At 46.3% G+C, this 19,421-nt stretch overlaps 1 protein-coding gene across 1 annotated transcript in view; it reads right to left on the reverse strand.

The window, feature by feature from the left end:
• Myo1f (myosin IF) overlaps positions 1-19,421 on the reverse strand; it is a 50,268-nt gene that overhangs the window by 21,230 nt on the left and 9,617 nt on the right. Inside the window, exons 2-14 of the mRNA XM_021185895.2 lie at positions 10,734-10,871; positions 10,134-10,223; positions 9,950-10,044; positions 8,476-8,563; positions 8,307-8,396; positions 6,632-6,763; positions 6,351-6,485; positions 4,751-4,883; positions 4,405-4,601; positions 3,075-3,155; positions 2,867-2,953; positions 1,151-1,237; positions 540-707 (exon numbers count right to left, since the gene is read on the reverse strand). Of these exons, the coding sequence (XP_021041554.1) occupies positions 540-707; positions 1,151-1,237; positions 2,867-2,953; positions 3,075-3,155; positions 4,405-4,601; positions 4,751-4,883; positions 6,351-6,485; positions 6,632-6,763; positions 8,307-8,396; positions 8,476-8,563; positions 9,950-10,044; positions 10,134-10,223; positions 10,734-10,871 (1,521 nt within the window). The remainder of the gene's footprint in view (positions 1-539; positions 708-1,150; positions 1,238-2,866; positions 2,954-3,074; positions 3,156-4,404; positions 4,602-4,750; positions 4,884-6,350; positions 6,486-6,631; positions 6,764-8,306; positions 8,397-8,475; positions 8,564-9,949; positions 10,045-10,133; positions 10,224-10,733; positions 10,872-19,421) is intronic.

Below are 19,421 nucleotides of genomic sequence, written 5' to 3' on the forward strand. Positions count from 1 at the left end.
GATCTTTTAGAGGTCTTGCTCATGGTTTTGGCAGCCCTGGTTGAGGACATTTGGGAATATTTGCTACCCCTACTGTGGTGGCAGAAATAGCAAGGAATCTCTTGGGAAGGTGGCTATAGCTTGGGTCAGAAACTAAGAGATTCCTGTAGCCTCTGGTAGGGGTGAGGTGGACGGGCTCCATCCCATTTTGTTTGTTTGTAACGGGTTTGGGGAACAGTGGGTCAGGTTTTTTTGTCAGAGGCTTATAGCTAACATCGAATGCTGTGGTGTGTGTGCCAGCATAGAAGACCTATCTTGTCTGTTAGGAGCTGCCTTGCTAATTAGGTAAACTGTGATTAGAGGCCAGTGTGTGTCTGTAGCTCTGGCAGAGGGGACATGAGGCAGGTGTCCAGGAAGAAGTCTTTGGGCCACTGGGACAATCCCTGATTCTGTTTAGCTGGGGCCTCTCTGGAAGAGGAGCTTGGTCAGAGGAGTAGGAAGTTTGCAAACTGGACAGGGATTTGTGAGGGGGCGCCCACTTAGAAGGGAGTTCCACGCACCTTGCCTGCATAGTGATGGATGACGAAACCCGCGCTCCAGCTGTTGAAGTGCTCGTGGGTGCCCACTGCCGCTTGCAGCTTTTGTAGCAGTGTCTGGTCCGCGCCGCCACCGGTAGCATGCATCGTGGCACACACATCATCTAGCACGCTCATGATGCCTGGGGGGCTCTGAGAGGAGCAGAGGTCCGGCTCAGCCTGGCTGGGGTCCTCCCTGATTGAGCCGGGGGGGGGGGGCTGGGAGGGAACTCCTAAATACAAGCTCAAAACGTGATCGCTTTCTTTTCTCTTTCTCTTTTCCTTCCCTTTCCTTCTTTCCCCACACTCCCATCTTTGTCTTTCCTCTCCTCCCACTTCTGGCGTGCACAGAATCCGTGCCTCTTTTCCTTCCCCAAGTTGATATTGCTTGGAGGATATTACCACGACTCTGAAAATGTTACCAATGGGAATGTTGAGTAAATAAAAGAAAGGTGGGCAGAAGAATCAGTGGATGGGTGGCTGGAAAGATATTTCAAATATGGGTTCTCCTCACCCCTCAGGATATCATAAACCCTTTCCAGGTACACTGATTTAGCTCTGGAGTCCCCTGTGATGTCCCCTCCTAAAGTCCTCACCAGCTTGTTTTCGATGAGGTCACACACAATTTTGTTGTTGAAGTATTCGATGGGGGTCCAGCGGATGCCCTCTTGCACGTACTCCTCCTGGAGGTGGGGGGCAGTAAGACAGTGTGGAGCCTGCCTCTCCATCTCATCATTCTTCCTTGGGAGGATATCCCTGCCTCTGGTCCTGCTGACATACAGCCAGCAGGAGTTGTAAATAAATACCCTTATTTGAACTTTGGGCTTTCCACCCCCCCCTCTCTAATAAATGTTTTTTTTGATTCACTTTACATCCCAAACACAGTCCCCCTCTCTCCTCTCCTCCCAGTCCCACCCTTACAAACCCCTCCCACCATTCTCTTCTTAGAGAAGGGGGAGCCTATCTTGGGTACCACCCCACCCTGGGATATGTAATCCCAGCAGGATTAGGCACACCCATCCCTTTATTTTATTTTTTGAGATAGGTCTCATGTAGCTCAGGCTACCCCTGAACTCAATAGGTAGCCAAGGATGACCTTGAACTCCTCTTGCCTCTACCTCCTGAGTGCTGGGATGGCAAATGTGTACCACCATGCCTGGTTTATAATGGTTCTGGGGATGGAATCCACAATTTTGCATGTAGGAGGCAAGCTACTCATTGCGCTACATCCCTAGCCTGGGCTCTTTTAATATTTATTTTAAATCACTTTTTCATTGTCTTTGCTTTGTATGAGCACCTCCAGAATACATCATTTGTCCTGAACCCTTGCCTCAGGCTCTGCATTTAAGACAGCGGGGAAAAAATCAAAGCAGATTTATTTTCTTTTTCAGATGCTGGGGTTGGAATCCAGCACTGCTGAGCTGTACACTTGAGAGTTCTTGGCAGCGATTTCTGTGCTGCCCCTAGCTCTCTACCCATGTGTCGAATACTACCCGGCACAAAGCAGTTGCTCAAACAACTGTATTTTTTTCTACCTTTCTTTTTTGTTGTTTAATTTTCTTTAGCTCTTCCTTTCTTTCTGTCTTTTTTCTGTCTTCTTTCTTTCTTTCTTTCTTTCTTTCTTTCTTTCTTTCTTTCTTTCTTTCTTTCTTTCTTTCCTCTTATTCCTCCCCCCTCCTCTTTTCCCTCCTCTCTCCTACCTCTCCTCCTCTTCCTCCTTCTTTGAGATAGGGTCTCTCTATGTAGCCCTGGATGTTCTAGAACTATCTATGTAGATCAGGCTGGCCTCAAACTCACAGAGCTCCTGCCTGCCCCTGCTTTCTGAGTGAGTGCTGGGATTAAAGGTGTGCACTACAACACACAGCTCTATGTTTCTTGTTTAAATTGGATTCCCACCTCTGCCTCAGCAGCAACCTCTGTGTTCTGATTTCAGGTATGCCCTGCATTTTCCTCCTGCTCTCTCCCCACTCCTATTCCAGGCTGGCTACAAACTCACTATGAAGTCAAGGATGAACTTGAATTCCTGAGTGCTGGGATGAAAGGCATGCAGCACCACACCCAGTTTATGCAGCTGGTGATGGAACTCACGCCTTCGTGCATGCTAGGCAAGTGCGCTCTACCAACCGAGTGGCATTCCTAGCTTTCCTTTTCTCTTTATAAATTATATGTGGTATTTTGTTATAGTAACAGGAAGCTTAATCTAATGCAGCGAGCAGAGAGAGGTGGAATAAATTTGTGTGTGTGGGTCCTCAGTGGCATAGAGACTCTTAGGCTTGACGTTCTGTCTCGTGACACTTGGCTGCCCTGCCCACCTGCTCTGCCTTCAGCGTGAGCTCAATAAAAATCTGTTGCAGCTTTTCATTGACGAAGTTGATGCAGAACTGTTCAAAGCCATTTTTCTGTGGAGGAAAGGAAAGGGCCTTTCTGTTAGTGGGCTATGCAATGTCTCCGGCAAATACTGGGTGAGCCTAGGTGACAGAACAGGGTTGGGTTGAGGGTGAGGGGCAGCCAGAGCCAAACCTGGAAGATCTCAAAGCCGTAGATGTCAAGCACGCCGATGCTGTATTCTTCCTGAGGCTTCTGCATGGCACGGTTGATGGCCTATGGGAAGGTAAAAATGGGGCCAGTGGACACATGGCCAAACCCATGCCACTGGTCACCACCCTCTTGTTATATTTTAAAAACTCCTTTTTCCTAATTTGTGTGTGTATGTGTATCTGTGTGTGTGTGTACTCAAGTGCATACATTTGCATGCCATAGTGTGCATAAGGAGGTCAGAGGATAATTTAAAGGAGTCTCTTCTCTCTTTTCAACATATGGGTTGTGGGACTCACACGCAGGTCATCAGGCTTGATGAGACACTCCTTTATCCAGATTCATGCCTGGCTTTTAAAACTGTGAGGTGGCAGGAGGGCTTAGTGGTTAGAGATGCTTGATGATAAGCTAAATGATGTTGAGTTTGATCTCAGGAATCCACATGGCAGAAGGAGAGAGCCAAACCCCTCAAGTTGATCTCTGACATCCACACATACGTTGCAGCATTCAGACACACATGCAACACAATGCACACATGCACACGTGGTGCGGCATTCAGACACACATGCACACAAAGAAAATACATAAGCGTGATAAAAATTAAAATATGGGTTCTGTTGACAGAACTCACATACTCATGCTTGAAAAACAAGCACTTTATCAACTGAGGTCTTGCCCCCGACCTCTACTTATATTAGGCATAGTAGTACACACTTTTGTTCCCAGAAATCAGGAGGCAGAGGTGGGCCAATGTCTGTATGTTTGAGAGCAACCTGAATTACATAGAAAACCCCAGGTTGGGAGATCCTATCTCAAAATAATAAATAAATAAATAAATAAATAAATAAATAAATAAACAAATAAATGGAAAACCATAGGGTCATTCTAGGCAGCTTAAACTGGCCTTCGATTCATAATCTTCCTGCCTCAGGCTCGTGAGTGCTGGTGTGTATTACCATATCTGGCTCCACTAAATGTTATATGTTTGTTAGTAATATGATTATCACTGGCCCTGACATATAATGTTCCCTTCAACTCACTCCACCCAACTCCATACTTATCCCTATGTCTCCTTGACAACCATCTTAGCTCTCAAATGCACCCATCCAGCTCTATCTCCATTGCTGTGATGGGACTGGGAGGGCTTCAGTAGTCCCTCCACTTGTAGGTTGTCCAAGCTGAAAGCTGCATGTCACCTCCTCAGGAACTGGTGAGATGGACAAATAAAGCCTATCTTCCCATTTGTGGGTTCAAATTCCATTGGCTTGTTAAGCACCAGGCATCTGTCAGACTTCCCAGGACTGGTCCTACTCACCTCCACCAGGAAGTCGAAGAGTCGGGCATAAAGTCCCTTGGCCAGTGCGTCACGAGTGTAGGCTGCCTGTTCCACATTGAGGGTCACATCAATGGACTCACTGCGTCCACCCCATTTGCTGTCCATCTTACGGCTGGTCAGCTTCTCTTGCAGCCGCCCACTGTCTATGCCCAGCAGGTAGGCTGGGAAAGCTAAGACTGCCAGGCCAGAGCAAAAGGAAGCAGCTGGTCAGGCTCTCTGGACATAGGAGCTTCCCCAGTGACACCAACATGGTTCTCTTGGGATTTGAAGTGGGAAGAAGCAGTCCTTATACTAGAGCCTGATGCCCGACATCACCCACACTCACGGTCTACGCTCTCCACACGGGCATAATTCCCTTCTTCACAGAAGCTGATGTTCCCCAGGTGCAAGATCCCTGCCACGAGCTGCAAGACAAGCTGCTGCACACTTGTCGGAATCCCGATGACTTGCATGGCGCTCTGTGGGAAAGACAGGGACAGCTTATGCTAACAACTTTGTTCTCCACCATGAATCCAGGATTAGATTCCTGGGCCCATGGCATGAACACAGGGAGACAAGATGTTTGGCAGCCTGATCTTACTTTGTGTGTGTTAGGCATCTGTGTTCATATATGTGTATGGCAGGCAGAGGTCAACCTTGGGTGTCATTCCTCAGGTACCACCTACCTTGTTTTTCTCATTGGATTGGAACTTGATAAGTAGGCTAGGCTACCTGGCTAGTGAACCCCAGTAATCTTGTCTTTGCCTTGACAGTACTGGTGTTACAAGCAGGTACTATCTTCTCTGGATTTTTAATTTTTAAAATAAGTGCTGAGGCTTGAACTTGCATGGCAAGTATTTTACTGACTAACACATCTTAACTGCCTGATTTGCCTTGTGTGTGTATGTGTGTGTGGGGTATATGCATTGATATGTTTGTGTATGTATGCATGTGTATGAGTACACATGTATATGAGAATTCAAGTTTACTTGGAGGCCAGAGATATACATTGGGTGTATTCTTCTATTGATCTCCAAGTTAAAAAAAAATTTGGGTGTTAGAAAGACACGTGTGTGTGTGTGTGTGTGTGTGTGTGTGTGTGTGCGTGTGTGTGCGCGTGCGACACTGCCTGTGACTGGAGGTCAGAGAACAATCTGCAGTTGTCTGTCTTAATTTTTCCACTTAGTTTGGGACAAACTCTCTCAGCTGCTGCATCAGCTAGTCTAGGTGGTTCAGGAGCTGCTGGACATTCTCCTGCCTCACTGTCTCATTCTTCATGGAAGCACTGGGATTACCAACACCTGGGCTGCCACCTCCTGCTGTTATGTGGATTCAGGAATTCTAAACTCAGGTCACCAGGCTTGCACTCCAAATGCATTTTTACCTTCCGAATCTTCTCCCCAGAGCTCCACCTTATTTTTGACACAATTTCTTACTCGTCATAAAGTTAACTGATTTGATCAGACCAGATGACCAGGGAATTCCCAGGGTTTTCGGCCTGTCTCTGCTGCCCCAGTGCTGGGGTATAAGCATGTGTTGTCACACCCACCTCTTTTATATGGCCTTTGGGGATTGAACTCAGATCTTTATGTTTCTACAGCAGGCATTTTTTTGTTTGTTTGTTTGTTTTGTTTTGTTTTCAAGACAGGATTTCTCTGTGTAGCCCTGGCTGTCCTGGAACTCACTTTGTAGACCAGGCTGGCCTTGAACTCAGAAATCCGCCTGCCTCTGCCTCCCCAGTGCTGGGATTAAAGGTGTGTGCCACCACACCCGGCTTTACAGCAGGCATTTTACCCACTGAGCCATTCCTTGGCTCCATGATATGCCTCTTTCACCAATTTACTGTATAACCTTGGATAAATGCCTGAGTCTTTCTGTGCCTCATTTTTCTTATTTTCTTAACATGAAAAGGTTCCCTGAGGGCTGAACTGGTGGTTGGTGCTTACCAGGGTCTCGCTGAAGTCACTTCGGTCATCAGTGCCTTCCACCTTGTAGGTGTCTGATTGGTTGAGGTAGTAGTAGTAGTCTGGCGTCATGAGTCCTAGGTTCTGCTGCTGCTCCTGGGAGGCCCCTTCCAGAAGCTGGAGGGTGTCAGAAAGTCATGCATCTGACCCAGCCTGGCGCAACCATAGTGGTTGCCTTACCTTCGCACACACTGCCCTGCCCACGTTCCTGGGATCCAGATGGTCTCCCTCTGCCTCCAGCCCCTTAGACTCCCCCCACGCACCTGGTAGTAGATGTGGAAGTTCCTCTCATTCTCATTCTGCATGACCACACGAGACTTTTCCAGCAGGAAGTTGGAGATCTTGCCTCCATCTGGTTCTCCACCTCGACTGAACTGGATCTCAAAGTACTTGCCCTGAATTCCAGAGAACCATGTTAGCATATCCCTGACTCCCAGGAATATATATGGGGCAAGGATTACAATCTCATGAGCCTCTTCCCCACTTCCTCTAATGATCTGGACTTGTCTTTCTCTTGCCTCCACTCTCTTATTTTTAAATTACATTTATGTATGTATGTATATATGTATGTATGTATGTATGTATGTATGTGTCCTGTGCTATGGTGAACATGCAGTCATCTGAAGCAACTTGTGGGAGTTAGTTCTTTATCATGTAAGTCCTGAGGATTGAACTTAGGTCCTCAGGCTTGGTGGCAAGCATCTGCTGAGCCATCTCGCTGACCATCCACTTACATATTGACTAAGCTTGCTCTTTTCACCAGTCTTTTCTCTAGATTTCACAGACTGTATGGGGCCATGATCCTTAACATATTCATCTCCTGTGATGCTCTAAGCTCCTGCGAATTGCACTTACCTTTGTGCTCACCTCATGTCCTCCCCAACACATTTTAGAAATTTCTATGTTTCTTTTGTGTGTGTATCCATGGATGTGTGAATGAGAGGATGCATGCTTGTGTAGGTGTGGATGTGGAGGCCAGAGGTTAACGCTATGTGTCTTCCTCAACTGCTCTCACCATATACATCAAGGAAAGAACTCTTGAATCCAAAGCTTGACGATTGCCTAGTTTGAGCTAACCACTTTGCTGAAAGAATCTCCTGCCTCCACTTCTCACATGCTGGAGATCTGCACTCAGGTCCTCCTCACACTCTTAAATGCTGAGCCTTTTCTCCAATCCCTCTACTTTATTTCTTGAGACAAGATCTCTCAATGAATCTAGAGCTCACTGATTGGCTAGACTGAATGGCCAATGTGTTTCTCTGAATCCTTCTGTCTGTAGATCCTAGTGTCACAGGTGTGTACTATCATATCCAGCTTTTACATGGATGCTGGGGATTAAATTTCGATCTCTCCTGAGTGGCTCCAGATTCAGTGAGAGACCTTGTCTCAAAAAATAGAACAGAAGGGCTGTATCTATAATTCAGAAGTAAACAGCACTGCTCTTTCAGATTACCGGATTCTATGCACACCACCCCCATGTCTGTCCACAACCATCTGTTACTCTAGTTCCAGGGTTCTACTCTAGTTCTTCGGGTTTCCAAGCATACCATGCATTCACATGGTACTCAGACATACATTCAAAACATTCATATGTACAAAATAAATACTAATCAAACAAAAAATAGTTAGGTGATGAGCTATTGAGGAAGACACCCAACGTCCACCTTTGGAACCCACATTCTTGCACGTAAATGTTCATGGGCACACATTAAGTGTGCATCCACACATGCATGCACCCCCACACAGAAAGAAACATGGAGGCTAGGGAGATGATTCAGGGTGTGACGTACTTGCCATACAAGTCTGTGTGTGTGCATGTATGTTTGTGCATATGTGTATATACTTGTTTGTATGAATGTGCGCCTGTGTGTGTGTGTGTGTGTGTGTGTGTGTGTGTGTAGAGACAGCAAGTGCTTATTTGAGGTTATAATGACTCACAAAGCGGCTGGAATTGTTGTTGCGCACGGTCTTGGCATTGCCGAAAGCCTCAAGCAGTGGGTTTGACTGTAGGATTATGTCTTTGACGTGCTAGGGGTAGAGCCAGGTAGAAAGAGATCAGTCTGGGTCAGATGGGTGTAACCCACATCTCCTTCCATTCTTGTCTTACCTGGACCTTGTCTCCCCCGCCAGACACCTTGGAGATGTAGCCCATGATGTATTTGGCAGCCACTGTCTTCCCAGCTCCGCTCTCCCCACTAGAGGGGGTGGGAGGAAGGAATGGTTAGAGGGCAGTAATATTGAAAAGACCTTTCCTAATGCCTAGTCAGTCATTAGTTCATGCATTTATTCATTCTTTTACTAAGCACTCAGTGTTACTAAGTTTACTAAGCACCAGCCCTACTCTAGGTTCCAGAGAGTCAAAAGTGATCAAGAAAGATTGAAAAAAAAATAAGCCCCTGCCTCAGGGGATGGAGAGATGGCTTAGTGACTAAGAGAACTTGTTAACCCTTGCAGAAGACCTGCAAGGGTTTGCTTCTCTACGCCTACTGGATGGTAATAGCCACCTGTCATTCCAGTTACAAGTGGTTTAACATCCTCTTCTGGCCTCTGAGAGCACCAGGCGTGGGTATGGTGCTCCGATGTGCATGTAGGCAAAACAAGCACACGCTTAAAATTAAAACAGTAAATTTTTAAAAATTAAAAAAATGCCTTCTCCCTGTCAAAAATGGAGGGGCTAGTGAGGTGACTCAGTGGGTAAAGGTGTTTGCTGCCAAGCTGAGTTTGGTGGAAGCAGAGACCTGATTCCTAAAAGTTGTCCCCTGACCTTCACACTTGTACTGTGGCATGTGGCACCCCCAATAAATATAAATAAGGAAGTCGATAGAATTTTAAAGTCCCTTGGGCTGGGAAGATGGCTCAGTACCTGTTGCCAAGCCTGAAGACAAGAGTTCAATTCTTGAGATGGTGGGAGGAGAAAACTGACTCTTGGAAATTGTCTTTGAACTGCTACATGCATACGTTGGCATGCAGGCATGCATGCACCCACACACATCCACAAAATAATAAAAAATATAATGTAAAATGTCATACCCTCACATTTATTTTACATGTGTGTACATGTTATAAGGGTGGCATATGTGTTGGTGGTGTATGTAAATGCACATGTGCCTATATGCAGAGGTTGGAGGAGGCCATATGGTGTGCTGTTCGATCACTCTCTGCCTTATTCCTTTGAGACAGGGTTTGTTAGTGAATCTGGAGCTAGAGTTGTGGCCATCAAGCCCCAGTAACATGGCTATCTCAGTCTCCCCCAATGCTAGAGTTACAGGTTTGTGTGTTCATACTTAGCTTTTTAATCTAAGTTCTAGGAATTTGAACTCAGATTCTCATTCTTGAACAGCAATCACTCTTATCTGCTAAGCTATCTCCTCCATCCTGGAGCTTATATTTAGGAGGAACCAAATGGGAAACAATAAAATGAACAAATATACTGTATCAGGAGCCAAGAGATATAAGGAACGTAGAACAGAGCAATAGGGACAGAGGGACGGCACTGCATGGTTCATGACAAACCACCATCGGTGGTCATGTTTGAAGTCATGCCTAGATAGAATGTTCCAGACCCCCTCACCCTGCTGTACCTGATAATGACACACTGGTTCTCACAGTCGATCAGCATATTCCGGTACATGTTGTCGGTGAGGGCATAGATGTGCGGGGGATTCTCGTATTGAGCCTGGTGTGGGAGGTCAGGACTCAGCCCAGGGCTTTGGGACTTTCAGGGTAGGTATGGAGATACTTCCACCCATCCAACCCTGGACTCACCGCGCCCTGATAGAGGTCAATTTCTCGGTCAGTGAAGTAGGGCATCTGCTTGAAGGGGTTTACAGAGATTAGCACTGAGCCAATATATGTCTTGAGAGGTGGTTAAGAACCATACAGTATCTTGTTTTGCTTTTCAAAGTCTTCTTACCCCTTACTCTATCCTGACAAGACCACCCTTTGCTTGGAGAGAGAGATGAGATGCCTGAATGTACCTTGTGTCTCTTACGACATGATGGCTGGATCCAGAAATAGGAGAACGGGTAGTGTAGTGGTTTAGCTCTCCCAAGGCAAGTACAAGTCACTGGGGATGGGGGTGGTGGAATAGGGATGAGAAATAGGAGAACGGGTAGTGTAGTGGTTTAGCTCTCCCAAGGCAAGGACTTGTACTTGCACATTGTACTGTAGCAGCCACAGCATCTCAATCCACAGCACTATTGTTACTCGATGTATCCTTCAATCTGCCCATCCTTCCTCCATTTATTCGTCTTCCCCTCCAACCCCGGGCTGGGCTTTCAATGGCCCCTCTGCACTGCCATTCCTTTGGCATCCTTCCCTGTCCCAGTACTTCATCCTCCTGTGCCCCTGCACTACTTGGGATACGAAAATGTAGTCATCCATGAAGCGTTTGCGGAGGTTGCTCACAATGGCGTCCTCGGTGATCTGGGGCAGCAGCACCATGTCATCCACTCCACTCTGCTTCACGTTGTGACTCTGCCAGTGAAAGCGCTCCTTGCTGCCCTGGGGGTGGGGGTGGTGGAACAGGGGTGAGTCCTTGAAGGGGAGCATGGTTGGGCGTCTGGATGACCTTCAGCCCCAGCTTCTGAATGACTCTTTCTCAGCTACCCCAGTAATGCCTAGGATTTTTGTTTGTTTGGTTTTGTTTTTTTGAGACAGGGTTTCTCTGTATATCTTTGACTGTCCTGGAACTCACTCTGTAGTAGACCAATCTGGCCTCGAATTCAGAGATCCACCTGCCTCTGCCTCCTGAGTGCTGGGGTTAAAGGCGTGCGCCACCACCACTGTTTGGCAGTAATAGCTAGTTTTGTCAACTTGGCATGATTTAGAGTCACCTGGAAAGAGTCTCAGTGATGGACTCTCTAGGTCAGTTTGGCCTGTTGCATGTCTGGGGGAAATTGTCTTGATCACCTTAATGAAAGTGGGAAGATGTGTTCAATGTCCCCAGCCATATGCCAGCCCTTTACTGGGGAATTCTAGGCTAGCATTACACCAGTCCTTACAGAGAGAGGGTTGGGTACAAGTAAGCATGGGGATTAGTCAGTCTCTGTTTCCAACTCTGTCCCACTCCCCATATTCCCTCTCATCTCACTAGGTAGCCCTGACTAGCCTGGCTCTCACTATGTAGACCAGGCTAGCCTCTAACTCAACAGTGATTAGCTTGCTTCTGCCTCCCAAGTACTGTGATTAAAGGTGAGTCTTACCACATGGGCCTCTCTCTCTGCTCTTGACTGTGGATATGATCTAACTAGCTGCTTCAATTCCCTGCCTTGAATTCCCAACAATGATGGACTGCAACCTGGAACTGTGCACCAAATAAACTCTTTGTCCTTTAACGTTGTTTTTGTCAGGATATTTTATCACAGAAACAAAAAAAAGAAAACTGTTTCTTCCTCCTCTCCTGGGAACTCAATGGAGGTGAATAAGGCCCCTATTGGCTTCCTGTCCAGAGCAACATGCAGTCCTGAAACTCCTCTTTTGGTTCATCTTTCCATCCATACCTTCACCTTGTACCTTCCAGCCACAGAGGATGGCGCCATCCTATTGCCATGGCTTCCCCACCAATGAAATCTCCCTGAAGCTGTGCTCCAAAATAAACCTCTCTACATTTGCATTGTTTCTGTTAGGAGGGTATGTCACAGTGATGCAAAGGTAACTCCCTCATATGACTGATCTGATCCTATCTCTCTGTTTCAGAAAACCCGCTCATGGCTTCCGGTTATACCTCTATTCTTCAAGTCTACAAATAAATGGTTTGTTTTGAGACAGAGACTCATGTAGACCACACTGGGCTTGAACTCACTATGTAGTATGATTCTGCTTCTCTCTGCTCCTGACTCTGGATAAGATGTGACTTTCTGAGTGTTTGAATGACAGGTTTGTGCCATTGGGAGCATAGCACAAAGGCCCTTCTGCCCAGAGATGTCCAGGGAGACCAGGAATGTTAAACACAAAGGATTATCATTCCAGTGGGAAAGATGAAATACCCATTCTTCCACCCAGAAAGCAGGGAATTGGAAGTGATTAACAGCCTGGTGATTTGTGTTAGGCCAGACCATCCTACAGCCAGGACTGGAGGTGGCTAGTAATCTCAATGACCTTTTCAGCTAAGGGCTCTCCCAAGCTCCCATTACCAGGACCAGAGGTGGCTAAAAGCCCAAATGACTTCTGTGCTATCTGTATAATGGAGATCAGGCCAGAGACTTCCCTAGGCCCTTAAGCTAGCACAGGTAGCCTATCTCTAGAACCCATCTTTTTGAAGGAAATAGCATGTACCCTGAGTCAAGTTTCAATGTCTTTGTGTACTGGAATTGTATTAAAACAAGAAACTTTCCCCCAAATTGTACTGTGCTTTAAATATGCTGACAATGAACCACTTGTCATTATACTCTTTAGAAGTCTCTGTTTTTGTTTTAGTTTTTCAAGACTGTTTCTTTGTGTAGCCTTGGGGGTCCTAGAACTCTCTCTATAGCCCAGGCTGACTTCAAACTCATAGAGATCCATCTGCCTCTGCCTCTGCCTCTGCCTCTGCCTCTGCCTCTGCCTCTGCCTCTGCCTCTGCCTCTGCCTCTGCCTCTGCCTCTGCCTCTGCCTCTGCCTCTGCCTCTGCCTCTGCCTCTGCCTCTGCCTCTGCCTCTGCCTCTGCCTCTGCCTCTGCCTCTGCCTCTGCCTCTGCCTCTGCCTCTGCCTCTGCCTCTGCCTCTGGAGTGTTGCGATCAAAGGTGTGCCCCACTACTGCCCAGCTAGAAGTCTTGATCCACGTTGATGAAGTCAATCTGAACCAAGTTTTCCTTCTCACCTCTTCACAATTCACTTCTCTGCCTGAGACATCCTCAGTGTGCCACCAGGTCTAGTTTATGAAGTGCTGGAGATCAAACCAAGGACTTTGGGCATGCAGGCAAGAACTCTTCTACCTGAGTTATATCTTTCCTCATGTGACATGCCTGTAATCCCAGCACTTAGAAAGGTAGAGTTGGGAGGACTTCTATGAGTTTGAGGCCAACTTGACCTACATAGTGAGTTTCAGTCTAGCTGGGGATATATAGTGAAATTCTGTTTCTAAAAAGAGCTGACAGTATCGCTCAGTGGGTAAAGGTGGTTGCTGCTGAGCCTGATGCCCTGAATTCAACTCCTGGGACCCACACAATGGGAAAGAGAGAACCAACTCCTGGTTCTCTGTCCTCTGCATGTATACAATAGCATGCACACATTCTCTCAATCAATCAATCAATCAATCAATCAATGTAATTAAAATTGCATATATATGTATAAACTATAGTAAATTCTTTGCTTTGACATACATCCCTATGGAATATGGTCCTGTCTACACTTACGTCCACTCGTTCATTCAGTCCCTCTTTCCTTCCTTCCTTCCTTCCTTCCTTCCTTCCTTCCTTCCTTCCTTCAAATGAGCCCTCACACTTTGACTAGTTTGGCCTGAATCTCACTATGAAGCAAAGGATTGTTTTTGAGCTTCAACTTTCTGCCAAGTGTTGGCATAACAAGAGTGCACATCTATATGTGGTATATGCAGTGCTGGGGATGGGACCCAGGGTTTTGTGCATGCTCAGCAAGCACTTTACCAGCTCCTTTCCTGTCTCCCATTCTCTCCTTCCTGAACAATGAGCAGCCTCTACCGCAAGTTCCCAGGGCTATGATATGCTGATTTTCCTCAGGTCCAAAGTAATGGATCTTGATGAAACCAGGAATCAATCTTTCCCCTATTGTCTGTGTCTGGTATTTTGTCACAGTGAAGAAAAAGCAAGTGAAAGAAGGACATATAGGGATGGGAAGGCAAAGGAGGCTTGGTGGTTTGAATGAGATGTTCCCAACAGTCTCAGTCTTTTGAATACTTTGATCCCCAGAATACTTGGTCACTACTTTGATGATGGTAGCACTATTTGGGTAGTTTGGCAGATGTGGCCTTTATGCAGGAAGTACATTACTAGAGGAAGGCTTTAAGAGTTCACATACTCATGCCATTTCCAGTTAGGTCTCTCTGCTTCCTGCTTGAGGTTTGAGATGTGAGTTTTCATATTCTAAGTCCAGTTACCATGCTTTCCCACTCCTATGATTCCCCACTCTGATGGTGATGGGCTCTTATCCCTCTGGAACTATAAGCCCCAAATAAACCTACTTAGTTACTTTTCTATTGCTGTAACAAAACACTGTGACAAAGTCTTTGTAAAGAAAGTGAAATTCCACTTACAGTTCCAGAGGGTTAGAGTCCAGGGTGGCAGAGCAAAGTGATGGTGGCAGGAACAGGTGAGAGCTTATATCCTGATCCATAATTAGTAGGCAGGGAGGGCTCACTGGGAATGGTACAAGTTTTGAAACCTCAAAGCCTGTCCCCCAGTGACATACTCCTCCAAGCTGGCCACACCTCTCAAACTGCCCAAATCGTGCCATCAGCTGAGACTAACATCTCAAACTAACATATTCAAATATAAGAGCTGTTGGGACCATGCTTATTCAAACCTTCACAGACCACTTCCTTCTATAGGTTGCCTTGCTCATGGTGTCTTATCACAGCAATAGAAGACTAACTAATACAGAAGATATGCTATGATAAGAGAGGTGGGCATGTATGGACACTGGACTGAAAAAGAGATACTTTCAAGTCTGAAGGTCTGAGGATTCTCTGTGTGCAAAGGGGTGACTATGTGCTCAGGGGGCAAAAAGGCTGGGACATACAGGTAAATAGGGATTAACACCTTCAGGTGTCCTGAACCAGGGCATGGTGTCCCTAGTGGCACGTTGGGGAAGCAGAGTTTGGAACACAGAGCCTGTGCATGTGAGGCAAGCCGTCTAGTACTGAGCTACACCCACAGCCTGTGTGATTATTTCTAGTTGTCTTAGAGATGGGGATGTAGCTGACATTTTTAGTGGGTGGGTGCCTGCATACAATGAAAGAGCTGGGAGAAGGGAGACTGACTCACTGTGTAGACAAGGATTCTTCTAACTCACAGAGATCTCCTAACTCCACTTCTGAGTTAAGGATTAACATCATTGTCAACACTCGCGGTTCAACAAAAATATTTTATGTGTAAAAAGAAAATCAATACTAGCTGTGTATCTTTAATCAAAATGTTAGGAATCTGAAGTGCTTCAAGTTTCTTATTTTTATTTTATTTTATTTTTTATTTATTTTTTGGTTTTTCAAGACAGGGTTTCCCTGTATAGCCCTGGCTGTCCTGGAACTCACTTTGTAGACCAGGCTGGCCTCGGACTCAGAAATCTGCCTGCCTTTGCCTCCCAAGTGCTGGGATTAAAGGCATGTGCCACCACTGCCGGGGAAGTTTCTTATTTTTAAACAACAAATCAATCAACCAATGAGCAAAACCAAAACCAAACCAATGTAAAACCAAACTCAAAACCCACCCCCACTACCAAGAAACACCTAGCAGCAAACCCATTTTGAAATCCAAGAATGGTGGCTCCTCGTGCTTGGGAGACTAAGGTAAGATTGCCAGGGGCTTGAGGACAGCCTGGGCTGCAGGATGAGACTCTGTCTCAAACAAAACAAGACACATTTTTTAAAAAGGCTTAAGAGATGGGTTGGAAGGTAAGAACACTTGCTCCAAAATCATGAGAGTTAGATTTACTGTGTAATAAGCTGGGCATCTCTGAAAAATGATTGTTAACTCCAGCTGTGGGTGCAACACTGGAGACAGAAGGACTGCTGGAGTTTGGGGCCTTCAGCCTAGCAAGAGGTTCAGGAAGAGACTCCGCCTCAGAAGAGTGAATGAAGTGTGATGGAGGAGGACCTTGCCACCCTCTTCTGATCTATTGCAAGCAGGTACAGAGGTTTCTGTGTGTGCACACACCTACACATACATTTACACAGACAAAATAAATAAATATACACATCTTTACCACCCTCTCCCCAATGCAATTTCATTTAGTAGAGCAGTTGCCTAGCATGCACAAAGCTCTGGGCTCCATCCCCAGCACTGCATAACCCCTGACATTGTTGGTGCACACCTCTCCTTCCAGCACTCAAGAGGTAGCTGCAGGAGAATTAGTTCAAGTCCATCCTCAGCTATAACAGATTAAATTGGAGGTTAGCTGGGGATAAATGAGACCCTGTCTCAAAAGATATTTTACTTTGGAATATTTGCACATATATCATGAGATATTTTGGGACTAGGACCCAAGTTTTAACAGGAAATTCACTGATACATAGCAGGAAGGTCATTGTACTGGCTGGTTTTGTGTGTCAACTTGACACAAGCTTGAGTTATCACAGAGACAGGAGCTTCAGGTGAGGAAATGCCTCCATGAGATCCAGCTATAAGGCATTTTCTCAAATTAGTGATTGAGGCGGGAGGGCCAATTATGGGTGGTGCCATCCCTGGGCTCATAGTCTTGAGTTCTATAAGAGAGCAAGCTGAGCAAGGCGGGGGAAACAAGCCAGTAAAGAACATCCCTCCATGGCCTCTGCATCAGCTCTTGCTTCCTGACTTGCTTGAGTTCCTGTCCTGACTTCCTTCGGTGATGAACAGTAATGTGGGTGTATAAGCTGAATAAACCCTTTCCTCCCCAACTTGCTTCTTGGGCATGAATAGAAACCCTGACTAAGACAGTCATTTTAGTTACTTAATTGCTTTATGCCTAGGGCTGGGCATTTATTCATTGTGATGTGCAACTGGAAACCATACAAGATACTTGGAGAGCAAGCACAACCTTTAGCAGTCAGCAGTGAAACCTCCCAGTTCCAGTGGGTGCCGCCATCACTGCTCATGAGACTTTGCAACAGAGGGAGTGCTGGCTCAGTAGTAGGGTATTTGGCAAAGCTTTGAAGGTCACCCTGTTTAGTGTACTGAGTTTCTCTAGGACTGCCACGTGAGGTCAGGTGTGGAATTTTCCACCTGTGTATTTTATTGATACTCAAGTTTGAGCTGGGTGCAGGGATACCTACAATGTCTGTAATTCCAAAACTCTGGAGCCTGCTTGGAAGTCAGAGCACCTGGCTGTAGTCTTGTGTTGTAAACTCTCCATCCTCAGAAAGGGATGGCTGAGACCCCTATTTGTGCCACAGGACCCTGATTTACTCTCTTCAGAGTCCCTGCCATGTTGTCCCTCTCTGGCGCCTGTGCCTGAACTCTCCTTAGAGCTTGGGCTATACATTTTTCAGTCTGTCTGTCCATGGTGTTAACTTTTAACAAAAACCCAATAATCCTTCTCAGGGTTCCTCTTGAGCTTTCATCTGAGCCCTTTCACAGGTGGGCACATATGGTGGCTTCACTGCATTTTGAGACCACTAGTGTGACCACTTTCAGATTTGCCGACACACATTTTCGCACCTGTAACTTGCCCCACTGCATTGCAGGGGATTACATGAATTTATTTTCCTTTCTTCCATACTGTTCTTTTTCCTTTCTTTCATTCTTGTTGAAACAGGGGCTAGAACCCAGGGCCTCACACCTGAATGCTAAGCAGGCATTCTACTCCTGAGCCAACCCCAGCCTCTTACTTGAAGTTTCTAGGTGTGGCTTCACTCCTGCACTCCACTCCCAGCCTCCTTCTGGGGAATTCTAGGCAGAGGCTCCACCCCTGAGATGTACCCCAGCACCTTACTGGGAGATTTTAGGCAGGAGTTCCACCCCTGAGCCATGCCCTAGTCTGTCACTGGGGGATTCTAGTTAGGGACTCTACTCCTGAGCCATTCCCCAGTCCCTCCCTCACTGGGGAAGTCTAGGTGGGGGTTTCACTTTTGAGCTATATCACCCTTTACTAGAGGACTATAAGGGGGTTCATTGCGCCATGGCCCACCCTGGTGGGTTCTATACTTGCCTTTACATGCACAGGACCCTGGGCTCTTACCTAAAAAAAGAGTACTGTGTATGATGCAACAAGATCTCTCTCTCTCTCTCTCTCTCTCTCTCTCTCTCTCTCTCTCTCTCTCCATGAAGGAGACAGCAAAGAGAGAAGTTCATGGAATGTAACAGTGTGCAGCTATTAAGGGTGACAGGGTGACATATACCTGGAGATGCTAAGAAAGAGCTGCCTGGGAAGTCAGAAGTATCTAGGTCAGATGAGGCTGTGTTGGGAGCTGCAAGCCATCCAAGCTCCTGAAAGTTGACTGCACTCTGAGAATGACCCCAGGGAGGTTTTTGGCAAGATCCTGGTCTGAAATCATGGTGGGAAGCGTAGATGGACTGTGAGAACTCACCATTAGCCAGTCTGGCTGAGAAGAGGAAGGGCAGAGGCTGGGGAGAGAGGTCGGGTGCTTCCTGTTTGCAAGATAGGAAGACCCAGACGGTGGTGGTGAGGACAGACCATGAAAATTAGGGTGGAGTCATTCACGAGTCTGGTATGATATGAAAAGGTGAATCTTCCATTCTCTCAGTTAATGTCTGAAGTATGAAGAACAGCTGGGGTATGGACACGCAGGCTGTGTAAGTGGCTGATGGGGCAGGAAGTGTACCATAGGTCTGTAGAGTGCCAAGGAAGGGCTCTTGTTTGGTGACCACAGTAAATAGCAATAGCAGCCATGGCTAGCTTCCTAACATTCATTTACTGCATAGGATAAACTATGTTTGGGCATAAGGTCTTCCTCAGAAGTTCGAACTGGCCTGGGATTGCTATGAATCCCAGGCTGGTCTTGAACTACTGTTCCTTCTGCTTCAACATCCCGAGTGCCATAATGTTTGACTAACTTTTCAGTGCCAGGGCTGGAATCCTGAGACTTACATATACTAGTTATTTAATCATTATGTTTCACTTCCAGTCCTTACTAGGCTTTTTGTTTTGTATTTTTCATTTTTTACAATTTTTATGTATTACTAATGTATGTCTGTGCATGGGATGAGTGGGTGTGCACGTGTGACAACAGAGGACAACACTGTGCAGTCATTCCTCTTTATCCACCTTTATGGGTCCTAGGGATCGATCTTGGATAACTAGGGTTGCTCAAAAGTGCCTTTACCCACTGAGCCATCCTGCTTGCCATTATTTGTTTTTTTTTAAATTAAGGGCACTACCATGCACTTAATCCTAGCACTCTGAAGGCAGAGGCAAATGGATCACTGTTGAAGGACAGCCTGGACT

This window comes from Mus caroli, unplaced genomic scaffold (genome assembly GCF_978045245.1).
Source record: "Mus caroli unplaced genomic scaffold, Mus_caroli_1 scaffold_18, whole genome shotgun sequence".
Classification (NCBI taxonomy): Eukaryota; Metazoa; Chordata; class Mammalia; order Rodentia; family Muridae; genus Mus; species Mus caroli.